Below are 20,153 nucleotides of genomic sequence, written 5' to 3' on the forward strand. Positions count from 1 at the left end.
AGCCATCTATATATCTATATGTCTTTGGCCAGTCTGCCAAGATTAGTGGAGTGGTGCAGCAGTGGTTGTCCTTCTGGAAGCTTTTCCCATCTCCACAAGGTATCTGGAGCACAGTCAGATTGACCATTGGGTTCTTGGTCTTACCAAGGCCCTTCTTCTTGGCTTGTTCCGTTTGGCCAAGCAGCCAGCTCCGAAATAGCCTTGGATGTGCACACATTTCATTTAAGAATTATGGAGACCAATGTGCTCTTGGGAGCCTTCTCCAAATCTGTGTCTTGATGCAATCTTGTCTCTAAGCTCTGCAGGCAATTCCTTTGACCTCATGGGTTGGTTTTTGCTCTGATGCATATCAGCTGTGGGACCTTATAGACACAGGTGAGTGGCTTTCCTAATCCTGCCCAATTAATTGAATTGACCACAGGTGGACTCCACACAAGGTGTAGAAACATCAATAATGATCAATAGAATGGAATTCACCAAAGCCAAGTGTCATAGCAAAGGCTCCAAATACTTTTGTCAAGTGATTTTTTTTTTTTTTAAAGAAAAACCCTTAGGATTGTGTATTATTTGATTGGGGGAAAAATGTATTTTAGAATTAGGCTGCAACGTAAAGTGTAATGAAGCGGTCTAAATACTTTCTGAAGGCACTATATACATTTGTAGGCAAAAGGGTGGCTTGTTGAGATAGTGGGTCAACACATCCCTTACAAACCCAGCATCTTGACTTTGAATCACACACAAGGGATTTGTCACTGTGGAGATTTCACATTCAACCCATGTTTGCAGGGTTTTGCTTTGGGTGGTAGGGTTCCCTTCCCATTTTTACAAAGACACACTTCAGATGACCTGGGGCCTCATGTATAATGGTGTGCATAGAATTCACACTAACATGGTGCAAGTTGGCAGATATCAAAGTCGCTGTGAAAAGTTGAGTCATAGCCCACCGTCGGAGTGTCATAAGAAAGCTTATTAGGGTACAGAGAGAGAGAAAAAAAAATAGGCACACAGTGTGGGGAAAAAAAAGCAAGAAATGTCAACTTTAATCTCAAAATTTCTACTTTAATCACGTAGTTTGTCATTAAAGTAGGACATCATAAACTTCATCTTAAAATCATTTAATTTACTAGTTTCTCAAATCCCATCGTAACTAAAGTAGCACGTTAAATGCTTTGTTTTGTATTTGATCTTCTATGTGTGTGAATCACTATTACAGCTCTCTGAATAAAAATACTGAGATGCATACTTGATATTTTCATGATAATGAGTTAAAGCATGTGGTTATTTTACATGGGAACATGGTGGCACAGTGATTGCTCCTGCCTCACGCAAGATGCTTGCTGCACCGTGCGTGACCTTTGATGAAATAACTTATTGCAGCAGTACTGTCTCTTTCAAACGTACTAACCCTCAATTCCTGTCCTTCCTTTTCTTTCTCCAAATACACAATCACCACACCATCAGCTCTGTAATAGACGTTAAACCATCTGTAAGCTTAGAACGCAGATTCTTCAAAACTTTTAAGGAACACTGAAATATCTTCATAGTACATGTTTAATTATTCTGTCCATCTATCCTTTCAGTGTCACGCCAGCCCCAGCAAACATACAGCATGAGGCAGGAACAATCCGTGAACGGAGCGCCAGCTCCTCACTAGCGCTGCAGCACCGTGTCCGCACATGTTTAATTATTAACAATATAGATCATTTAAAATTAAGTTAAAGTTTTATGTGTATAATATAATAAACATTTTGCTGCATTTCATCTTAAAAATTATATTGTCACCCATCCATCCATCCATTTTCCAACTTGTCATCATATGTAAATACGCGCTTTATAAAGTGGCTCAGGTTGTGCAATATTATTACTATCACAAGTTTACAGTGAGGTAATTGTACTTAAGTACAAAGCATTCTAAAAGGAGCACTTGATGGACTGATTGTGTGCGTTTATAGTTCTTGGGATGAAACGGTTTCTGAACCGCAAGAAAAGGCTCTGAAGCGTTTGCCGTATGAGAGCAGTTCAATAGATAGCATGCGCTTGATGCTGTATACCGATAATCTCTTTCCAATCAGCTGCTGTAGAGCTGCGATTCCCCACTCAGATACAGTGATATAAATACCAGGAGTGGTGCAGTGAGAGTAATATGGAAAAAGATGATCCGCTGTGGCAACCCCTAACAGGAGCAACTGAAAGGAGAAGGTGCAGTGACCGTAACAACGCTAAAGCAGCTATGGTATTTAGAATAGTTTCAGTGTATATGATAAAGCCATGTCAGGGATGTGGATCTAAAAAAGAAAGGGAAACCACACTGGAACAGTAGCACTGCTTTGACGCTAGGTGCCACCAGTTTGCAAAACCGAGTGGAGTACTTGCATATGCCAGGGTTTGAGCTAGCGTGAAAATGTGCGTGGCTTTATGCCAAGTTTAGGTTTTATACATTGCGATTTGAGCGTGGAAGCGGGCTTACATAACATTTTTGTGTGTATGCACCATTTATACATGAGGCCCCTGGTGATTCCAGATTGGCTATGTACAAGTATCGTCATGTGCATGAATAGGTCCTGCAAAAGACCAGCACCTGTTTCACATCTGGGTCCCATCTAGCACCCAATGCTGTGTGATCCATTTCCACATGATCTTGAATTTGATGACGCAGGTGTATGCTTATCTCCTAAAATTTCATTGTACAATATAGCATCCATTAGAATAATTGACTATTTAAAGAAAAAAAATGCATCAGATGGGGGAGGGAGCCATTACTTGAATGAATGCTGTCCATTGAATTTGCACTAGCACAGTTGTAGCTCACAATCAATCAATCAGTCAGGAAAAGAAAAAAAAAAAATTGTGTACCTATTTAAAAAGGGATAGCAAAACCCGATACGGAGTATTCCCAAAATTGGATGTAAAGAAAAGCAAGATATGGTTGTAAACAAAATATGAATTACTACATTTTCAGTAAAAAACAAATAATGTCCAATATCAAGATTCACTCATGTTTTTATTTTTTTAAAGTTTGTTTCTTCAGTAAAGAGCACATATTGTTTCTTAAAAAACATGAAGAATGCGTCGAATTACGTGTTTGTGAACAAAAACAAGCAAACCTGATATGAAAAACACAATTGAAACATGTGAAGGACATGGAAAATGTCCTCATGTACACAGGCAGACAATTCAGACACCAATCACTAAACGATCCAGGACAAAATGAATAAGTACAGGTAACCCAACAGAAGGAAGACTGACAGAAACTTAAAACACAAATTACAAAAACTTTTTTTTTTTTTTTTTTGCTTTTGGTCACCGGCCCCCTATTTAAAAGCCACGCTGGCATCCTTTGACCCCAACACCCTCAGCAGAAGACCAATTGGAGCCACTGCAGGGACTGCTGGGAGTTGCAGTTTCAAATTCTATTGGCTACTTTCACCATCCCAAGCTGCATTTTCCTCTACAGTTGCTTCCTGTTCTCCCTACAGTACAGTATTGCCACGAAAAAAGCCATAAATATTGCAGAGGATATCTGCGGTTTCCGCTAACAATTATTAGATCTAGTTCTAGTTCTAAGGAAAACTCCGTGAATGACACAGGCTGCAAACTCTGAACCGCAACTTCATGGGGGTCTACTGTATGTATGGGAGATAAATCTGTTAGGTAGAAAATGGTCTATCTACAATTCCAAAAAAGTGTACATAAAAAGTAATATAAACCTGACAATGCTACTGGCCATTTGCAAGAACACACTTCACTGGACAAACCAAAAACTTAAGGATATAAAAATTTCTAGAACAAAAATGGAACACATACCCATTCCTCTACATCTGGTGCACCTTCAAAGGGAACAGGTTGTTTTTCCCACACGATGTTCATTTTTCCGTACTTGTTTATCTTGCGTCTGGTTTTCACAGCAAAAAAAATGATCAGGGCCATAGCAATGATGCAAAGGAAACCAAACACAATGGCAATTGCCTGAGAGGACAACAAGAAGAGGTTTTCATTAAAGTACACACAAATGCATTTCTTCATAACCCTGTTCATGGTGTAATGCTTTGTATTCTTTGTTCAGTTGACACCAATTGACCCCAAAAAAATTTAAATTGGCCAGGTTTATCTTTGGGTTGCAGACTTAAATTTTCTGCATAAAATTCTATATTCAAAGTGCAGTAAAACCTCAACATCTAAGATGTTTTGTGGATTGAAAGCAGTTTGCTAGGGATGTGCTCATATTTGACTTGCAGTTTCAATAAAGGTACAGGTTAATCTAACATACTTAAAGAATGATGTACAAATTTAAAAAGAGAAAGATGAAAATAAGTTATTGTAAAAGGTAGAAAAAGATTTTAATAAATATTCCATTAGGTACTTTCAAGATTTAAACTAAAAGTTCTGCAAATGCAGTGATTGACTCAAGATAATACTTTTACAAAAATAAAACTACCATGCCTTATTACTGCTAAAATAATACCTAGGCTCTTAAATGGTAGATGATGTAATGTGGCAGTAACTTGGAGCGCCTTAATGTCATGGAGGCAGTCAGAGGGCTTCACCATCGCACCAGTTTCTTCAAACCTGCCAAAGTGGATTTAGCTCCACTACACACTGTTCAGTCTCGACAGATTCTTGTTAATTTAAGACCATACTTAATGTGCTCAATAAATAAAAATGAATTTAACAGCATTAGAAAACCTACAAACACCACCAAAACAGCTCTCCAGTCATTGTTGTACATTTAAAGTTACAGTGCATCCGGAAAGTATTCACAGCGCATCACTTTTTCTACATTTTGTTATGTTACAGCCTTATTCCAAAATGGATTAAATTCATTTTTTTTTCCCTCAGACGACTTCTACACACAACACCCCATAATGACGTGAAAATAGTTTACTTGAGGTTTTTGCAAATTTATTAAAAATAAAAAAAAAAACTGAGAAATCACAAGTATTCACAGCCTTTGCTCAATACTTTGTCGATGCACCTTTGGCAGCAATTACAGCCTCAAGTCTTTTTGAATATGATGCCACAAGCTTCGCACACCTATCCTTGGCCAGTTTCGCCCATTCCTCTTTGCAGCACCTCTTAAGCTCCATCAGGTTGGATGGGAAGCGTCGGTGCACAGCCATATTAAGATCTCTCCAGAGATGTTCAATCGGATTCAAGTCTGGGCTCTGGCTGGGCCACTCAAGGACATTCACAGAGTTGTCCTGAAGCCACTCCTTTGATATCTTGGCTGTGTGCTTAGGGTCGTTGTCCTGCTGAAAGATGAACCGTCGCCCCAGTCTGAGGTCAAGAGCGCTCCGGAGCAGGTTTTCATCCAGGATGTCTCTGTACATTGCTGCAGTCCTCTTTCCCTTTATCCTGACTAGTCTCCCAGTCCCTGCCACTGAAAAACATCCCCACAGAATGATGCTGCCACCACCATGCTTCACTATAGGGATGGTATTGGCCTGGTGATGAGCGGTGCCTGGTTTCCTCCAAACGTGACGCCTGGCATTCACACCAAAGAGTTTAATCTTTGTCTCATCAGACCAGAGAATTTTCTTTCTCATGGTCTGAGATTCTTTCAGGTGCCTTTTGGCAAACTCCAGGCAGGCCGCCATGTGCCTTTTACTATGGAGTGGCTTCCGTCTGGCCACTTTACCATACAGGCCTGATTGGTGGATTGCTGCAGAGATGGTTGTCCTTCTGGAAGGTTCTCCTCTCTCCAAAGAGGACCTCTGGATCTCTGACAGAGTGACCATTGGGTTCTTGGTCACCTCCCTGACTAAGGCCCTTCTCCCCCGATCGCTCAGTTTAGACGGCCGGCCAGCTGGTGGTTTTGAACTTCTTCCACTTACGGATGATGGAGGCCACTGTGCTCACTGGGACCTTCAAAGCAGCAGAAATTTTTCTGTAACCTTCCCCAGATTTGTGCCTCGAGACAATCCTGTCTCGGAGGTCTACAATTCTTTTGACGTCATGCTTGGTTTGTGCTCTGACATGAACTGTCAACTGTGGAACCTTATATAGACAGGTGTGTGCCTTTCCAAATCATGTCCAATCAACTGAATTTACCACAGGTGGACTCCAATTAAGCTGCAGAAACATCTCAAGGATGATCGGGGGAAACAGGATGCTACAGAGTTCAATTTTGAGCTTCATGGCAAAGGCTGTGAATACTTACGTACATGTGCTTTCTCAATTTTTTTTTATTTTTAATAAATTTGCAAAAATCTCAAGTAAACTTTTTTCACATTGTCATTATGGGGTGTGTAGAATTCAGAGGAAAAAAATGAATTTAATCCATTTTGGAATAAGGCTGTAACATAACAAAATGTGGAAAAAGTGATGCGCTGTGAATACTTTCCGGATGCACTGTACAAATATTGCTGCATTTTATTTCCTGTAATTCCTTCACCTCAAATTCCCCATACTGCTCAGTGATTTGGTAGCACCAATTTTTTGCTTACATATTGTAACATCAACTTAAAACTTTTGCAATGTTAAGCAATATAAGATACTTCCAACTAACCTCTTGAGGTTCCACAACACAGTAGTGGTACAGATACTGGTTGAGGAAAACTCCAGACATCACAGGTGTATTGAATTGTGAGCACAGTCCAACGATATAATTGTAAAAAGCTGACCCAGCAGATTGGGCTACAGGATTGACAGCCAGTAGGTAGACGATGGTTGCAATGAATATCAAAACAGCCAATATAGAGGCAATAATGATTACAATCAAATAAAATTTCCTGGATCTTGCCATTGAAGACCTTGAGACCATAATAACAAAAATTGCCATGAAAGCAATAAAACATATGGCAGCCATTGCAATAATGAATCCTTTAGCAGCCCTGGGATCAGTGTAATTTCCCCCAATGCCCTGTCCAAATCCATAGCCTCCATAGCCACCATAGCTTCCATAGCTCCCATAGTTATTACTCATGGAACCAGAACCAAAACTTGAGTAGCCGACTCCTGTTCCAGTGAGTCCATAAGCCATATCAATATCCCATGCCAATGTGGAAGCCACACAGGCAAAAATGCCAACACACATGACAACAATGATGACACAGAGTATCTTTATGATGCCAGGGGGAGAAGTCCACTTATGGAAATCTTGCACCTCCTCTTCTGGGTAGTAGGAATAGGCTGGCTGAGAACCAACTGGCACTCCATAAACATCTCTGCTTGGAGGATAATTTGAATTATTGCTGCAAAAGAATGAGATAAAATTGATTAAATAAGCATAGATATTTAAATAATATGACAAAACAGAGAAAAGGGAATAACTTTTCCAAAAAAAAAAAAAACTGATAAACAATGGTTTGCATTATTTGTTACTGTGTATTATAAGGCAACATGGAGAGATTTGTGTTTCAAAACAACTAATGCAAAAAGAGAAATGTTTTGAAATGTTTTCTAAATAAGACTGTTACACATCTTATATAAAAATGTCTACACATGAAACTGTGTGTGTCTGTCCGGCCCGGAAGTGAGAGGTGGAATCAGGGTAAGGGCTCTGCCTCCGAGGAAACAACTCGCTTAGCCACTAATAACATAAGCGAGGCCAGCATGTTAGCAGAAACGAAACCTCAGAAGAAAGACAATGTCGCTTAGCTGGTAACATCGGCAAACCGGTATTCCTTTTACTTTTCCTCCTCCTGCTAATGCAGAAGCAATGTGAGCACGTCTGCAAATCAAATTCTCCTAGGAGAGCAATAGTTTCTAGGTCCCCAGGCTTTATACAGCATGGACTTACACGGCTAGTTATAGTACAAGTACTTGTTTGGGGTCAAAAAAAACAAAAAAAAAAAAAACAAGTTATTCATTTCCTCTGCCTTCTTAAATCCAGCTCAGGGTTGATCCAATACAAAACCAGACTTGTATTGGAGAATCAGTCTACCACTGATCACATTAATACACACACACACACACACAGTAGGGCCAATTTAGCTTTGCCAATTCACCTAACCTGCATGTCGGACAGTGGGAGGAAACCTGAAACGGACACAGGGAGAACATGCAGCTTCCACACAGGAAATACACAAGTCATGAAACCTGGTTTCCTTAATGCCACGTAGCAACGCTACCACTGCACCACTATGCTGCCCTTTATAAAAAATAAAAAGGATCAACAAATAAAAATGTATTAACAGTTCTTTAAGAAATTGTCAAAAGCATGCATAGACCATTTACATTTACATGTTTACATTTATATTTATATTTTATTATTTGGCGGATCCCCTTTATTCAAGCAAACTTGATCATTTGACACAACTGGTTGCATTTCTTTTGGTTTTCCAATTGGAGCGCAGGAGGTCTAGTGACTTGCTCATGATCACACAGTTTCAGTAGCGGGATTTGAACCCACATCCTCAGGGTTTGACATCCAAAGCCTTAGACAAGCAGGCAGTGTGGTGTAGTGCTTTTCTCCATTTTAACAGTAGCTCAATACTAATTAAAGAATTTTATGAAGTAGATCTCAAAATCAAGCCAGAAGAATATTGCCAATTATGAGGTCTGCTTGTCAAGAAAATCTTATATGCCTTGCTGCTTTTAAACTAAGAGGCAAACCATGCTTTGAGAGGAAACTAGCACAAACCTCATTTAATGGAAATACTTGAAGTTGTGCACCCATGGACATAGTAAGCACAAAAATGAAGTGAATTTCTTTTACGAATGTTTTCTTGATTCAAACAAGTCTGCAAGTTCAATCTGTTACTTAATGCACTTAATTGGCATGTGTAGTAATAGTATAAATTAAAGGACCAATCTGTATTATTTTAAAATTTGTTAATTACTTTGGGTAAAAAGGGACAGCTAAATATAAAAATAAATCATTCAAATCTGTGAACACTAGCAATTGACTTAGAAATTTAAAACGGCACAATTTGTCAAAGAAAAAATAGCAAACATGAACACTGAAGAGAAACTAAACCTGGCTTAGCACAAGGATTTAACAAAAACAGGAAGGTTCAACACATCTGTTAACAAAAGCATTTGTAATTAAAAAGATCACACATTTAAATTTTTAACTACTTTTGTTCTAACAAAAGTAAAGCCAATTATCAACGACCATCAGTTTACTATGTGACAATCTGTAGAATCTGCAAACACGAAAGAAAAAGTCTTTCTGAAGAGCCTGGTAACATCAAATGCAGAGAACAACAAAAGAGTCACTTTGAATCCATAGCAACACTTTACTGAAACAAAGGGAATAAAATTAGTATATAAAAGGGGTAGTAAATTGTTGTAAAGAAATTTTAATGGGTTTTAAATTTAGAGTGACCTGGCTGTTAGAAAGAGCTGTCTGACTCAGTTTGAAGTTCTGACTCCCTCAATGGATTTTAAGAAGCATTTGAAGACCCCAGTATGGTGAATTCTGTTTGGTTAAGTTCAAATTGATTGTATGTATGGTTATTTATATCATTGTACAAGTTTGACTTCATTGTATGGACAGTTATTTTCATCAAACTTTGGCTCTCTGTAGCTGCACATATTAAGGTGAAATCCTTGATGCTTGCCTACAGAGTAGTTCATGGATCATCACAAACGAGAGAGAGACTGACCGACTGACTGAAGAGGTCCTTTGCTCCTTCTTGACCACTTAGGTATACTGTTGAAAAGCATATGGTGATGCCACTTCTGCGTGTTATCAATCCCAGATCAGACTACTGCCTGCCTCAATTTGAAATTTGGACTCCCTCAATGTGTTTAAGAATCATTTGAAAACTCACGTTTTGTGAATTTCTGTCTAACTGATATTGGGTTTTGTAATTTAGGAAGTTTAACTCACATTTTGTTCTGTGTTCTGCGCAGATATCAGTTTTGTATCATTACCTCAGAACACTAGTTTCCCAAACAAACAGTTACCCAGAGTGATGTATACTCGACAACTTCTTTTTGAAAGTCACTTTGGATACAAGTGTCAGTTTATCAAATACAGGCAAGCATAAATATGATGGAGTGGATGTTCTTCCAGGGTTTATGTCTGCTTCTCAAGGTTGCCATTACAGACTTCTACTTTCCATAGCCCACTAACACGCATTGATAAAGTGGAAGAAAGTGTGTGAGTGAAAAATAAAACTGAGCAAATGATCTGTTTGATTTTTAATAAATGTTTATAGGGATAATGTATAAGGTAATGAAAGTTAACTGATAATTTTAACTTTTCTGTTGAAAACAGCCAAATTTAAATAAAGCATGCTGGTACCAAAAATAAAGGAAAAGAAATAATGAATATATTCCATTTACATATTGGACAGTTTATATCAGGGTGTCAAATCTTAAGGGAATGCAGCTTTGTGGCAGCTACATCATCATCATTAAATTGCTTTTTAAGATTAAAGTCACAGTTTCCCCATTCTCACCCACCTTAGTCACCAAACCGTAATGAGATTTAAAGTGAGCCAAACCTTCACTACCAAACTCAATGGTCTCAGACTAACTCAAGAACCATTTTTTCTGCATCCAGTTTAAATTTGAAGCAAGACCTTAGTGTTAATGAAATGTGTTATTTAATTCTACACCTTGTTTGTGCTCTCATTCTGACCTGCCAGACATCATTGAAAGATGCTGAGAAATTAGTTCACGCGTTTGTTTTCAGTCGACTAGATTACTGTAACGCACTCCTCTCAGGACTACCCAAAAAAGACAAATCATTTGCAACTAGTGCAGAATGCAGCTGCTAGAATCCTAACTAGGAAAAGAAAATCCGAACACATTTCTCCAGTTTTGATGTCACTACACTGGTTACCTGTGTCATTCAGGATTGACTTTAAAATTCTGCTTATGGTTTATAAAGCCTTAAATAATCTCGCCCCATCTTATATATTGGAATGTCTGACATCTTATATCCCAAATCGTAACCTTAGATCCTCAAATAAGTGTCTCCTTAGAATTCCAAGAGCAAAACTTAAAAGAAGTGGTGAGGCGGCCTTCTGCTGTTCTGCACCTAAAATCTGGAATAGCCTGCCAGTAGGAATTCACCAGACTAATACAGTGGAGCATTTTAAAAAACTGCTAAACACACATTACTTTAACATGGCCTTCTCATAGCTTCACTTTAATTTAATCCTGATACTCTGTATATCCAATTCATTATAATAACTATTCATGGTGGCTCTAAAATCCATACTAACGCCTACTCTCTCTTGCGTTTCTTTTTCCAGTTTCTTTGTGGTGGTGGCCTGTGCCACCACCATCTACTCAAAGTGCTGTGATGTTCCAACATTGATGGATTAAAAGCCAGAAGTCTGCATGACCATTATCATCAAGTCCTTCTGTGAGAACCTTAAATACAAAGAGGACTATTTCATTTTTTGTTAGGTAGAATGCCCAGAGGGGACTGGGCGGTCTCGTGGCCTGGAACCCCTGCAGATTTTATTTTTACTCCAGCACTCGAGTTTTTTTTGTTTTTTTTCCTGTCCTCCCTGGCCATTGGACCTTACTCTTATTCTATGCTAACTAATGTCTTATTTTAATTTCTTACTTTGTCTTTTATTTTTCTTCATTATGTAAAGCACTTTGAGCTACTTTTTTGTGTGAAAATGTGCTATATAAATAAATGTTGTTGTTGTTGTTATTTCTAAAGAAATGATATTCCCAAACCACCCACCTCCCCTTTGAGCATCATCAAAAATGTTGTGGACCAGAAGAGACAAATGCTTCCAAAACTCATTTTACCCCCCTTCTCATATTTTATTGAAACATTTTTCTTTTGATGGACACACGACTGCAAATGGGATCAAGTTAGCTGGACTGATGTTCCGTTAGCATTCATAGATACGGGTGATGTGACTTTAAAGAGTGAATTCAGTTATAGGTAATTCCCTGCATTAGTGGTGGTCAATTAATGAACTACCAACAATATACATCTCTCTCTCTCTTTCTATAATATATCTTGCCAAGAACATCATTTCGTACTTGTATTCTCATCCTCACGTCTGGTGATGAACTCCCAGAAAGTAAACGGATCAGTAAATTCAAAATGCAGTCTTTGTTACAGCTTCACTACCATAGTAGAGTACAGTAAAACACAAATCTCCTGGCAATGCATGAATTTATTTATCATTCTCATGACAGCCTTCAGCATCACCCATGTACAATACCCTATACTTTAGCAGCTATATCTAAATTGGACACAAAAGTACAATTCAAAGTGCTGTGGTGAAAGTCAGGGCTCCACAGACAAACTCAACATTATGTGGGTCACACTCATCGAATAAAGAAAGTTGGGTCTTAAAAGAATAAATTACATCCATGTAACACAGAAGTGGCTGTTGCCTGAAATCTAATATCTTTAATCTCATGGGCAGCAGGCTATACTTTAAGCAAATTCAAACTTATTTTTTGAACCACAGATCAATCTAAGATTACAGTGGATTGGTAAATTTTATTAATGTAAGCATTAACATCATAATGAACTATTGAAGTGGGTAACAAAGTAAATGTGTCAAAGTTAATCTCAACTCAAACGGCATTATAAATCAGTGTACTTTATAGATTTCATTATTTACATGAGTGCATGCAACTCACTGCTGAGTACTCATTAAAATGAAAATAAATGACCTGCACAGCATTATCACTTTATCAGCATTTTAATGCTGTTTAGACAGTTAGCAATGCCTTTATTACTGAAAGCCAGTCTTTCTTCCCATAATTTTTCTATAACAGAACTCAAAAAATGGACAGCTGTTCACCTTATTTAAGATAGAAAAACATCAGACATGAGATTAATGTTCAGAAAACTGAACATCTAATAGCAAATGCAAAACAGAGATACAAATTCCACCCAGCTCAAAAGGATAAGCAAGAGTGAATCAATACCAAACATCAAGGATCCCAGAAAGAACATTTGGGTCTAGTGTCATTTTCTTGACTAGTACAGAGTTATGTTTATTTAGTCAAAACTATGCCACCACCAAATGCCCTCAACCAATATTAGCCTGAAAGAATTTAATTTTATAAAATAGACAATCATTACTTTACAGAACCTTAAGAAAATAACTACGCACTTATGGAAAACTGCCCAGTTTTTACAAATGTAATGATGATGCAGATTCTTTGCATGCTCTACCTACATCAAGGAACGGAGGGAAATTAAACCACATGCAACACACATCAAGCATAATTATGCACCTAAGGCAAACAGAAAATAAACCACCTGGAACGCACCATCAGTCAGCAAACTCTTAATCAGTTATTTTAGCTAATGATATAAAAAATGACCTAGAAAGGGAATAGCTAAAAACACAATTCTATCCTGTACTTTAGTACTAAAATGTGACTCGAAAATAATTCTGTATAGGCAATTCCTTAAAAAAATTTACATTTCTGAATAATACAAACAAATGTAAATTAAAAACAAGTAGGTGCAAAGAACAAAATAGGAGTACCCAGTGCAAGCTGTTAGCCAGTACAGAATTTACGTATTTTTGTAGACTTTCTTCGGTTTACATTCAGAAGAAAATGCAGTTACTTTTCTCATTTGATATCTGAAAGTATGCTTTCCAAACAAGAGTTAGGACTAAGTCACTTTAAATAAAAAACAGGAAGTACAGCAAGTCTCTACTAGTTCAGTAAAACTGGAAATCAAGTGAAACTCTTACTTTTAATATTTTGAATATCCAACATGAGGAAAAATTTAAATACTTACTATTCACTTCCTGGCTCATATGGTGGTGGACTACCATATGGCCTTCCGGACATTTTCTCCTCCATCAGCAGCACTTTAGACCCTTGGAGGTCTCTGTTTTCTAAACAAATAAATGCATCTTTATTAATATGTGATCACATCAAAAGGACAACACTAATAATTTCCAATTTAATATTTTAACCAGAGGAAACAATATATAGCAATAAGAAAAGTAACTTCACATGTAAACAAGCCGATTGTTTCAGATGACAATATAAAAAAGACTAGAACTATGAAATTTTATTTTTGAAATAAAACTTTTCAGAAAAATCCTGTGTGTAACTTTTGGTTTATTTTTGAGATTCACATCAAAGTGACCTTTACTTGTTCCAAAAGATTTAATAAAGCACTTTCAGTTTATGCTTTACACAGTGAAAGCACATTTCATGCAACTAAAACATTAAATTTGGGCATTCCTCTACATTAGGATACTTAGTCATATGAAAAAGTTTGGGAACCCCTCTCAGCCTGCATAATTGACTCTACTTTCAAGAAAAAAAAAAAGATTAATTTCCTAGGAACATCTGAGTACTGGGGTGTTTTCCGAACAAAGATTTTTAGTGAAGAAGTATTTAATTGTATGAAATTAAATCCAATGTGAAAAACTGGCTGTGCAAAAATTTGGGTCCCCTTGTAATTTTGCTGATTTGAATGCATGTAACTGCTCAATACTGATTACTTGCAAAAACAAATTGTTTGCATTAGCTCATTAAGCCTTGAACTTCATAGACCGGTGTGTCCAATCATGAGAAAAGGTATTTAAGGTGGTCAATTGCAAGTTGTGCTTCCCTTTGACTCACCTCTGCAGAGTGACAGCACGAGATCCTCAAAGCAACTCTCAAAAGATCTAAAAACAAAGATTGTTCAGTCTCATGATTTAGGGGAAGGCTACAAAAAGCTATCTCAGAGGTTTAAACTGTCAGTTTCAACTGTAAGGAATGTAATCGGGAAATGGAAGGCCACAGGCAGAGTTGCTGTTAAACCCAGGTCTGGCAGGCGAAGAAAAATACAGGAGCGGCATATGTGCAGGATTGTGAGAATGGTTACAGACAACCCACAGATCACCTCCAAAGACCTGCAAGAACATCTTGCTGCAGATGGTGTATCTGTACATTGTTCTTTATTCAAATTGCGCTGAATTGTAGAACATCTGTATGGCAGGGTGATGACAAAGAACGCCCTTTCTGCACTCACGCCACGAACAGAGTTGCTTGTTGTATGCAAATGCTCATTTAGACAAGCCAGATTCATTTTGGAACAAAGTGCTTTGGACTGACGAGACAAAAATCAAGTTATTTGGTCATAACAAAAAGCACTTTGCATGGTGGAAGAAGAAAACCGCATTCCAAGAAAAACACCTGGAGCCTCATGTATAAACGGTGCGTATGCACAAAAATGTTACGTACGAACGTTTCCATGTTCAAATCGCGATGTATAAAACCTAAACTTGGCATAAAGCCACGCACATTTCCACGGTAGCTCCAACCCTGGCGTACATAAGTTCTCCGCTCAGTTTTGCAGACTGGTGGCAAACAGTGTCAAAGCAGTGCTACTGTTCCTGTGTGGTTACCCATTCTTTTTAAGATCCACATCCCTGACGCGGCTTTATCATATACACTGAAACTAACTGCATATTGTTTATTAGTTTAATGCATCTGACTGTAATTAACCTGTAACAATATAATGTTCCAGGGAATAGCCAAAGTATTCCTAATACCATAGCTGCTTTAGCATTGTTACTCTCACTGCACCTTCTTTCAGCTGCTCCAGTTAGGGGTTGCCAGAGCGGATCATCTTTTTCCACATTATTCTTACTGCACCACTCGGAGTATTTATATCACTGTATCCAAGTGGGGAATCGGACATCTACAGCATCAAGCACACGCTGCATCAGCCATGCTGCCTATTTGAACTGTACGGACCTCGCAGTTCAGAAACAGTTTCATCCCAAGAACTATAAATTCACTCAAAATCAGTCCATCAAGTGCTCCTTGTAGAACTGTTTGTACCTATAAGTACAATTACCTCACTGTAAACTTGTGATGCAGTTATAATATTGCACAACCTGAGCCACTTTATAAAGCACGTATTTACATATGACGATATTTTTAAGATGAAATGCAGCAAAATATGTTTATTAAACATATTAGACTATTTAAATGAAGTTAAAGTTTTTATTGTTAATAAATTAAAATGTGAGGACACGGTCTCAGCACTAACTGGTTCAGGGACTGTTACTGCCTTACGCTGTATTCTTGCTGGTGCTGACGAAACACTGGAAGGATAGATGGATAGAATAATTAAACATGTAGTACGAAAATATTTCAACGTTTCTTAAAAGTTTTGAAGAATCTGTGTTCTAAGCTTACAGATAGTTTAATGTCTATTACAGAGCTGATTTTGTGGCAATTGGGTATTTGGAGAAAGAAAAGGAAGGACAGGAATTGGGAGTTAGTACGTTTGAAAGAGACAGTACTGCTGCAATAAAGTATTTCATCGAAGGTCGCACACGGCGCAGCAAGCATCTTGCGTGAGACACGAACAATCACTGCGCCACCATGTTTAAGAACATGCTTTAACTCCTATCATCATGAAAATGGTATCACGTATACATATCAGTATTTTAATTATTCAGAGAGCTGTAATATTACGAATGTAATGGATTCTGTGTCCTGTCAGAGGAAGAGAAAGCCCAGAAGCACATAGTGATTCACACACATAGAAGATCAAATACAAAACAAAGCATTTAACGTGCTACTTTAGTTATGATGGGATTTGAGAAACTAGTAAATTAAATGATTTTAAGATGAAGTTTATGATGTTCTACTTTAATGACAAAATAAACTTAAAGTGGAAATTTCGAGATTAAAGGTGACATTTTATGCTAACCCCCCCCCCCCCCCCCCCGTGTGCCTATATTTTTTTCTCTGTACCCAAATAAGCTTTCATGACACCCAGATGGTGGGCTACAACTCGCCTTTTCACGGCGACTTTGATATGTGACAACTTTTTTTATTTCGGGCAAAATGGGCCTTTGTGAACTTGAGCTTTTGAGGTTCTCCGACATGCTATGTCACTCGAGCAACTTTGTTTTGTTGTTTATTTCACTGTTTAAACCAACAAATAGTACGTTTTTCCTTGCCTCCACTTGGTATTCGCTGAAAGTCTTCTATTTTCCCCCGTGCATTTACCATGGTCTTTTCACGGAAGGCTGAGCTTAAGGGCTATTTATATTGATTTGCATATTCAAAGAGGCGTAATTCTGGGAGGAGTTGGGGCAGGACAGCAGGCGCGTGCATTATTTTTCACGCTGACTGGGATTTATGTAGCGGAAGAATATGGAAGTTGGCGTCTGCACAGATTTATGGATCTGGAATTTTTTTGTGTAAGCACATATCCGCTTTTGTCCGTATGCCATGTTATAGTTTGAATTCTATGCACGCCGTTATGCATGAGGCCCCTGCTACCTATTGTCAGATTTGGTGGTGGTTCCATCATGCTGTGGGGCTGTGTGGCTAGTTCAGAGACTGGGGCCCTTGTTAAAGTCGAGGGTCGGATGAATTCAATCCAATATTAACAAATTCTTCAGGATAATGTTCAAGCATCAGTCACAAAGTTGAAGTTACACAGGGGTTGGATATTCCATCAAGACAATGACCCAAAACACAGTTCAAAATCTACAAAGGTATTCAAGCAGAGGGAGAAACACAATGTTCTGGAATGGCCGTCACAGTCCCCTGATTTAAATATCATCGAAAATCTATGGGATGATTTGAAGCAGGCTGTCCATGCTTGGCAGCCATCAAATTTAACTGGAGAGATTTTGTATGGAAGAATGATAAAAAAATACCTCCATCCTATAGCCTTTGATGAGTGTCTGGATTCTGGAGGCGTCTAGAGACTGTTATATTTGCAAAAGGAGGCTCAACTAAGTATTGATGTAATATGTCTGTTGGGGTGCCCAAAATTTATGCACCTGTCTAATTCTACTTTCAAAACTCAGCCAATGATAAACAAAAATCCAAAGAATCAAGAGGGATTCCCAAACTTTTTCATATGACTATTTTCAGATCCTTGTACACAAGCATCCCAGTAACACTAAAAGAATGAGCTGATAAACCTTCTGCTGTTTCAGTTGTAAGTTATTAATGTTAAGGAAATATACTACATGTTCTGGGACCAAAGGGAAAAAAATGTGATCTTGTACCAAAGTTGGGTAATAGTTCTTGGAGGCAGTTTATAAGAAAACAGTTGCATTGACAAAAGGAAAAAACAAAAAACAAACAAAAAAAAAATCTATAAATGAGATCTTCTTGAATCAGACTGGTGAACTTCAACACAAACATTTAACTTTTGCAAATAGTACTTAAGGGAACAGAAGCAGCTGAAAAATCAGTAAAATGGATACAAACCAACAAGCTTGGGTTTTAACATTTCAAAGGCTTTGCAAAGAGCAACTTTCAGCCATTATTAGATAAAATTAAAAAACACAAACAATACTAAAAGTCAGTAGAGGAAGAAGTGTCTATAGAGTAACACTGTTAAGCTTTATTCATCAGAACATAAAAGTGTGTCTGGATATGCTCCAACCCAGCTGCACTAAATAATATTAAGTGGGTTTGCATAAATTCTTTCATATTATAAAAGATATATCAAGATTGTGAAGTCCTGGCATAGCTAGGTACAAATAATTCTAAAGATTTGAATAAGCAGGTTTATTAATTTAGCAGATACCTTTACGCAAGTTGATTTACAAAGCAAGTTATATTACATACATGAATGATTAGATGGTGGATGCATCAAAAGCAACAAGATTAAAAAAAAAAAAAACACACCACAAGTAAGAAGGGGTTCAACTACTGCTATCTAATTATACCTACAGCATAGCCAAGAGAAAAATCAGTATCCTAAACTGTCAGTACAGTGGAACCTCGGGTCACGAACATCTCAGACCACGTACAAATCGGGTTATGACTAAAAAGTTTGCCAAACTTTTGCATCTGTTCAGGACCACACACTTGGGTGACGAAGAAGCCAGTTTCCCTTCCGGTTCGTATGCGCTGATCATTTCCGCACGTGTTCAGTCGCTCGCTGCACACACAGAGACAGAGAGACAGAGAGAGAGAGAGAGAGAGAGAGACAGAGACAGAGACACCTAAGGCCGAGAAGGCAGTTAAAGAATGCACCGGGCTTGTTTTTAAAGAGTGATTCGAGCATTGTTTTAACCTTGTTGTATTTAATGAAGACTTTTTTTTTCTATTGGATTTTAACCTCCATTTCTGTTTACAGCGATCGGTTCATAGCATGCATTGTTGCAATCTTACTTTTCTTGGTTGTTTATTAAAATTACGGATTTTTCAAATGTTCATGTTTTTCCCTGTGCTTAAAGCTCATTAAAAAAGTGTTTACAGCAAACGGTTCGTAAGGCTATAGCGTGAATTCTTGCAATGTTACTTTTCTCTGTTCAAGGTTTTCTCAGTGTTATTCAATGTTTTTACATTTAGTTTACTATTATGCTGTGCATTCTATGGTATAATTAACTATATTTGTGCTTAAAAATCTTTAAAAAAAAAATATATTTACATACAGTTCGTACAGTCTGGAACGGATTAATTATATTTACATACAATCCTATGGGGGAGATTACTTCAGTTCACGACCAAATCGGGTTACGACCAGAGTTTTGGAATGAATTACGATCGTGACCCGAGGTTCCACTGTACATATATAGCTATGTATAACAACATGATCCAGAAAATTTTTACCATAATGAAAACTGTACCAAGCATTAGGTGGTGCATGGTGAAGGAGATATCCAATTAGAGAAAGGGGATCATTAGGGGGTCAGAACAATTAGGCCAGGTTGGGCAGTTTAGCCAGGACATCAGGATATACCCTACTTTGTACAATGAATGCCCGGGGATCTTTTATGACAATGGAGAGCCAGGACCACAGTTTTACATCTCATCCAAAGGACATTAATCCGAAGACCGTGTTTCTGAAAGATGAATTGGCAAACTAATGTTTGAACACATTAGGATGAGTGTGTCATTGGGTCCAGCGACACATACGTTCACAATCCAACTCCCAATTTTTAGTTATTGATACCAGGGTAGATGCTAAAACCCAATGCCATTAAATGGACAAACTGGTTTCAGAAAATAAATCCATTGGCCACTTATGTTGGCTATTGAGCATTAAGACTAATTGAATTAAAGTTCTTTTTACCCTCTTAAAGCAATAAATAAAAGTAGTCTGGAATAATATGATAAACTTATTTATAATAAATGGCGTTTACAGGGAAGGACCAGTCATTAATATAAAAGTATATCAATAAGTTGTTAAGCCTGATCGGTTTCATTTTTCTTCATGATACCTTGTTGTGGCACTGGGTGATAACATTATCATGCCCAGCTTTCTATCCACCCATGGGGAAAAAAACACCCGAAATCCTCGTCAGCCTTGGACTCCAGAATTT

The 20,153-nt window shown here is 37.9% G+C and overlaps 1 protein-coding gene across 2 annotated transcripts in view; it reads right to left on the reverse strand.

Annotated features, from left to right (window-relative positions):
* The window catches only part of oclnb (occludin b), a 169,369-nt gene that overhangs the window by 40,957 nt on the left and 108,259 nt on the right, over positions 1–20,153 (reverse strand). For both annotated transcript variants that reach the window (XM_051930122.1, XM_028792861.2), the window contains exons 2-4: positions 13,637–13,736; positions 6,506–7,190; positions 3,805–3,966 (exon numbers count right to left, since the gene is read on the reverse strand). In XM_051930122.1, coding sequence (XP_051786082.1) covers positions 3,805–3,966; positions 6,506–7,190; positions 13,637–13,701 — 912 coding nt within the window. In that variant the 5' untranslated portion in view covers positions 13,702–13,736. The remainder of the gene's footprint in view (positions 1–3,804; positions 3,967–6,505; positions 7,191–13,636; positions 13,737–20,153) is intronic.

The sequence above is a fragment of the Erpetoichthys calabaricus genome, chromosome 7, assembly GCF_900747795.2.
Source record: "Erpetoichthys calabaricus chromosome 7, fErpCal1.3, whole genome shotgun sequence".
NCBI classification, from domain to species: domain Eukaryota; kingdom Metazoa; phylum Chordata; class Cladistia; order Polypteriformes; family Polypteridae; genus Erpetoichthys; species Erpetoichthys calabaricus.